The sequence below is a fragment of the Cornus florida genome, unplaced genomic scaffold, assembly GCF_030987335.1.
Source record: "Cornus florida cultivar Cherokee Brave unplaced genomic scaffold, ASM3098733v1 CherokeeBrave_3.0.0_Hap2_Chr01, whole genome shotgun sequence".
NCBI lineage: Eukaryota > Viridiplantae > Streptophyta > Magnoliopsida > Cornales > Cornaceae > Cornus > Cornus florida.
This window is the reverse complement of record NW_026775571.1, coordinates 84,343,342-84,349,341: the sequence shown is the minus strand read 5'-3', so window position 1 is coordinate 84,349,341 and position 6,000 is coordinate 84,343,342. Positions and strand designations below refer to the sequence as shown.

At 31.7% G+C, this 6,000-nt stretch overlaps 1 protein-coding gene across 1 annotated transcript; it reads left to right on the top strand.

Annotated features, from left to right (window-relative positions):
• The first annotated feature begins 1,424 nt into the window (after positions 1-1,424).
• Positions 1,425-5,623, top strand: LOC132303721 (small RNA-binding protein 11, chloroplastic). Its single transcript, XM_059801110.1, has 4 exons — positions 1,425-1,661; positions 4,819-4,887; positions 5,005-5,111; positions 5,210-5,623. Exons 1-4 carry the CDS (start codon positions 1,517-1,519, stop codon positions 5,333-5,335), a joined length of 447 nt encoding a protein of 148 aa, XP_059657093.1. The 5' UTR covers positions 1,425-1,516; the 3' UTR covers positions 5,336-5,623.
• The last annotated feature ends 377 nt before the right edge of the window (positions 5,624-6,000 follow it).

The window sequence follows — 6,000 nt, the reverse complement described above, 5'->3', positions numbered from 1 at the left end:
AAATAGTATTACTTTGACATTATACCTACAAAGTGGCTAATTTTAGATGTATCCGCAAATTATTATTTATTTATTATTTATAATTTATTTATTTTTTTGTCCTTTGTAAAAGGCAACAAAACTTTCATTGATAAATTTCTAATATTAAGCAAAGTTACACTCACTAATACTCAACTCCTCAATGAAAGAAAAAGAAAAAGAAAAAAAAAAAAAAAAAATTCTTCATTGCATACTGTCATTTGCGGACCTTTTAATCCACTCAAAAAATCAAATAAGTAATGGTCCGGCTAGAATAAGCCCTCCTCCCGAGGTGGGATGTTCATAAGTGTGTGCAATTGCTTTGCCTTAAAAAAAAAGAAAAAAAAGAAAAAAATTACTAACTCTACCTCAGTTAAATGCTTAAGCTTGAGTTTTACAGCACCTCTGATTGGTTCCTCATTCGTCTTTATTGAAAGCTATAAATTTTTAACTTTTAAGATTAAATTAACTATATATATATATATATATTTTTTTTTTTTACGTGTGTATTTATAATCTTTCTTCTTTCTTTATTTACATAAAAAAAGTTATTTATTAATTTTTTATAATCTTTTTTTATAATTAATTTTTTAATCAATTAGAGATGCAACTGCGAATAGACACTCCCATGCGACTATGAATAGCAATCCTCCCTCTATTATTATAGCAGAAGCTAAGTGAATGACAGATGCAACTTCCTTTGTCTGTGCATTGAAAGCTCCCTCAAAATTTAACTTACACAATTATTACTAAGGTGAAGACACCAAGCAAAAAACACCCCAACATGACTTTTCAATTGGCAAAGAAAAAAATAACCATCCTCTATATACTTTATCCTCTATTTACTTTTTATTGACAAAATGGTGAATGAATAATTTCATCAGGTTTAACAATTCCAAAGCTCAATAATTACTTAAATTATTTCACAAGGGCGGTGAAAGGTGATGGGTTCAAATTTTTATATGGACACGAGTGAGTGAGTGAGTGAGTGAGTGCACGTTTGTTCTGTCCGAGCATGTAGCCCGCTCAATATTTTTAAAAAGTATACAAATTTTCCCTAATACCCGGTTAATTTTGATCAAATTTTTTTTTAATTAAAATTCTAAAATACATCAATTTTTTTGATAAAAATTCTAAAATACCCTCTTTGTTTTTCATCATTTTAAGATAAAAAGAGTATTTTATTATTTTATAAAAAAATTGATCAAAATAAAAAGGATTAAAATACTTACATCAACTATTTTTAATTTTTAATTTGTTTTAAGGGCATTTTAAATATTTAAATTGAGTCTGAAAGAAAGAGTTGTTTTTACACTAAACTCATAAAATAAAATAAAATGAAATGAGAATAAATAATTGTAAAAAACAATTAAATCTTAGCTTACTTTAGGGACTGTTTGGAGACAGATTCACACCTTCGTTCAGAACCTCATTTGCAGATACTTTATACCATAAACTATACACATAGACACATATATATATAAACACACATTTGAAGATGATAAGGAGTGTTTCTTTCAGTCCCGTCGCAACTCCACTGCTCAAAATTTCACTTATAAATCTTAACAGACCCAAATCTTTAAAGCTCCACGCCCATGCCTCTCTCATCGATTTCCCTCTCGCAAGCAAGATCATGGTAAGAAGTAAGTATTCCTCACCCTCGCAATAATACATGCACATATATATATATATATATATATATATATATATATATATATATATATTTGCAGTCTCTCATGGTTATGGTATTACTTTATCTGATTGATTTTCCATGTGGATTTCCCTTGAATCAGTGATATAAATCTTGATTGTTGAGGTGATTAGATTTTAAGTGAAATTTGGGATTTGGGAAATTTGGGACTTGATAATTATGAAAATAAAATAAAAATTGGGACTTCGTTATTATATAAGTCTGACTTCTCTACCAGCTGGGGTTTCTTTCCACCTTATAACTGATAATCTTACCCCCATCTTCTCTTTAGGTGAGAAAGAATATAGGAAAGAGAAAGAATATAAAAACCACATACACACAAATATATACATTTGATTTTCTTGAGGAGCTCTGATTAATTGAAAATGTGGCTTTAAAAGAGCTGTAATGCAGAACAGTATTCATGATGTCAACCTCATATTGCTGTGATAAGGTTGAGGATGTCAACCCTAAATTGCATATTGAAAATGGGTTGAAGAGGAAAAATTATATATCAGTAAGAATGCGTTTTCGATGTACATTTCATGTACTACCTTAAATTGATAATAAGCTACTCAGCTTGCAACACCTTTTTTCTTTTTCTATGAAAACTTAGTTGACACCCTAAATTGCATATTAAAAATGGTTGACGAGGAAAAATTATATAATTACAATGGGTAAGAATGAGTTTTCGATATACCATTGCAGATACAACCTTAAAATCATAATAAGCTACTCACCTAGCAACATCTTTTTTCTCTTCTTATGAAAATTTAATTGAAATGAAGTAGAAAAGAAAACCTCCACAAAGCCAAATTTTTCCACACAATTTTATGAACAAAGAGAAGATTGATGAAAAATATACAGGATAAAAGTGAACAAACTTTTATATTCCAACAAATTCAATGTCACATAATCACATTTTCCTTTAATAAACATGGAAGACCGATAACATATTCAAACCTAGAAAAAACCCAATTTTCATGCAAGAGCACAAAACCTTCCCTATCCAAAGGGTAATTGAACCATAATTGAGAAAAATTTGGGAAAGAAATTGAGTAAGTGGAAAAAGTTCATGAGACGAGTAGAGAGGCATTAAATCTTGCGGGATATAGAAGTTACCCATTGAACAAGTGTTAGGTGGGTCAAAATTAGGTGCGGGCGGCCCAAGTAAAGAAAAGAATGGTTCTCTCTGTCAGGTACCGTAAATGAGGAACATAAAACTGGACTTTGGGTGCACTGGAGGCTTGAGACTTTGACTTTTGTGTTTTAATTTACAAAAGCCATTTCATTTAAGTTCATGATAGCTAATCATATAGGTTATCAAGTATTAACTTTTCATTGGGCTTTTGCAAACTTTTGTATAACAACATTTGATGTCATTGTTTCTCAAATTATTGAATTTCTGATAAATTTTGAATATCCATTGTTGGTCAGCACATTGTTTCTAAGTTAATCCTCCACGTTCCACATATATTTCTACGAAGAATTGTTGTTAGAGTCAATACCAATATACTTTTTTGTGTTGCGATGATGATGATTTGATGATTGATGAGAATGGTAATACAAAGTATAGAAATCACTAAGCTCACCCCGTATTTTATATTCCGGTTTTAGGGTAATCTTTGTTGAGTTTGTCTGCCCTAATTGCTGCTATGTTTGTTGGGTAATTTCTGACCACCGTGTAATCCAATGTCAGCATTAAAAGATGAGAACTAAGAAGCACGAACAATGCTACGAAAGCGTTATGTCCATGTAGGACACTGACACTTCATGGACACTCCTGGACCCATGTATGACAATCCATGGCTATGTCCATAGTTTAAAAGCAATTTTTATTAGTTCGGACACTTGTCCGACACATCTCGGACACTTGGTCAATACATTCTGGACACTCAACCAACACATCCCACACTCTTCGTCTTGTATAAAACAAACACATGACAGTACATAAAACGACATTATGAACATACATCAAAGTGTCCAACCACCTTTTCTTTAAAAAAGTGACATTAAACATATGTCACAGTATGTAATAAACAAAAACATAGATATAATGAAAAGATAGGAGAGTAATATCGTATAATATATATATATATATATATATATATATATTTTTTTTTTGATTTTCGAATAGCTTAAGCTTCTAAATTATGAAAGTTCAGTATAAAAATTAAATTATAATTAATTAAAGTTCTATAATTATATTTCATACTCAATAGATGTATAAATGAAAATTTATATTTATATTAATTGAATCCACGCCGTGTCCGTGTCCGTGTCCATGCTTCTTAAGATGAGAAGTTGACTGTGTTGGGTATATTGTACTACTGGTATTTGGATAGCTTGATTCATTATATTATTAGGTGTTTGGACCTCATTTAGGAACTGGACCAGCCTATTATGTTGGCCGCCCAATAACTATTCATCGTTTGCCTTGCTTATAGGGAATAGTCACTTTCTATTGGATATATACATTATTTAGTCATTATCCCTATGCTATCTTAGTGTGATGTAAAGACACAAGCCAAATTAGCAACATAAATAAATCTCCACTTGATGAGTTTAAAATGAAGGGATTTGGGGTTCATATCACTAGTATGTAGGAGGATTGGCTATTGGAGTTGGATTGAGAAACCCGAGGAGGAAGATAGAGTTGAGTTGCTATAAATGTATGTGAGAGAGATTTTATTATAATCCATCTGCAGTTAAAACTTTCTTGGCAAGGATGCTAATTGATTCCCTTTAACCTGTTATATCAAATTCACACAAAAATCTGAAATTTGTGCATGCATCTTAGTCGAATCTATCTTGATTATATTTTTAAGCTATCAGTTTAAAATAGGCTACAGTCCTTAAATAATTAAAATCGAATCCATCCTTTTCAAATTCATCCATCGTAACGGAGCCTAGAATTATAATAATTTGTTAAAATCGCAAAATGCTTTCACTTTTAAATGCTTTAACAAATGTGGTATAGTCTTTCCAAATGCTGTCTGAAAGACAAATTTTTAAATGCTTTAAAAAATGTGGTATGGTCTTAAATGATTTATAAGACCATATGCTGTTTGTATGAGACACAAGTCCTAATTCTGCATAATGAACTGCAGATTTATCATATTCTACCAGTGAAAGCCGTTTGCTGAAGGAATTTTCAAATTTTGGGCAGATAGCTGAAGGTATGTTAACAGATTTCCTCATCGGGTATTGACAATGAATTATATATTTGTCATCTCCACATTTGTTCCAGTCCACGTCTCTCATATCTGTTAACTGTGATCTACTCTCACTGGCAGTTAAGCTTGTTAAGGATGAAGCAACAAAGAGATCGAAAGGGTATGCATTCATTCAGTACGCTAGCCAAGACAACGCCATGCTAGCTCTAGAAAGCATGGATCACAAGGTCTTAGTTCTTCATTACTTTGCCATTTGGTCTATTCTTGCCTTTTTATCTCATTGACATTATTTGACTTGGAACTCACGTCCCTTTTCTTGTGTTAGCATTTCGATGGTAGAGTGATTTTCGTGGAACTTGCAAAGCCTGGGAACAATTCTGGTGGATTCCTGAAAACCTCTGGACCACCTAGTATGCAAAACTTGCCGATGCAAGATGATGCAAAGGAGTAGGGGTGCCATTTATTTTCGACTTCCAGGTGGGTTGCGGTGTCTTTAATAATAAATGTTTGGCGTGGTCTGTCGTCCTGATATTACCCACCAGCTTATGTTTGAGCCTTGCAAACTCTGGCTTAAACGAAGGATAGCACACGGAATGGAAGTGTTTAGTTGTGTTTTGTATATGTAAAATTAACTCAGGGATTTAACTTTTTTAATTTACTATTACATAAGACATAATTGTGTTTTGTATATGTAAAATTCAATAATCTTCTATATGGTATATGGAAAGTTTAACAATAATTTCATGTGTTTATTTAGATAAAATTGTTGTAGCTCAGTGGTAAAAGTGATGGAACTACATTGAAGTAGGGGACTTCAAGGTTCAATCCTTATTGTTGTTAACTAATAATATAATATTATATATTTTCATAAAATTAGGTTTTGAATTTTTTTCCTTCCCATTTTCTATATTATATTTTCATCTCCCATCATCATATATATAATATGTCTTTACTTTTAGGGCTTTCCTTGGCCTTTAACCCAGGGAGGTTCATTTGAGGCTGAGAGTATACCAATATATTTGCTTTTGTCCAAGTCATTTTTTTGTCAAAAGAAGTGTTGTTTGAATTATGTACTTATAATGAGGCTCTCTCTCTCTCTCTCTCTCACACACACAC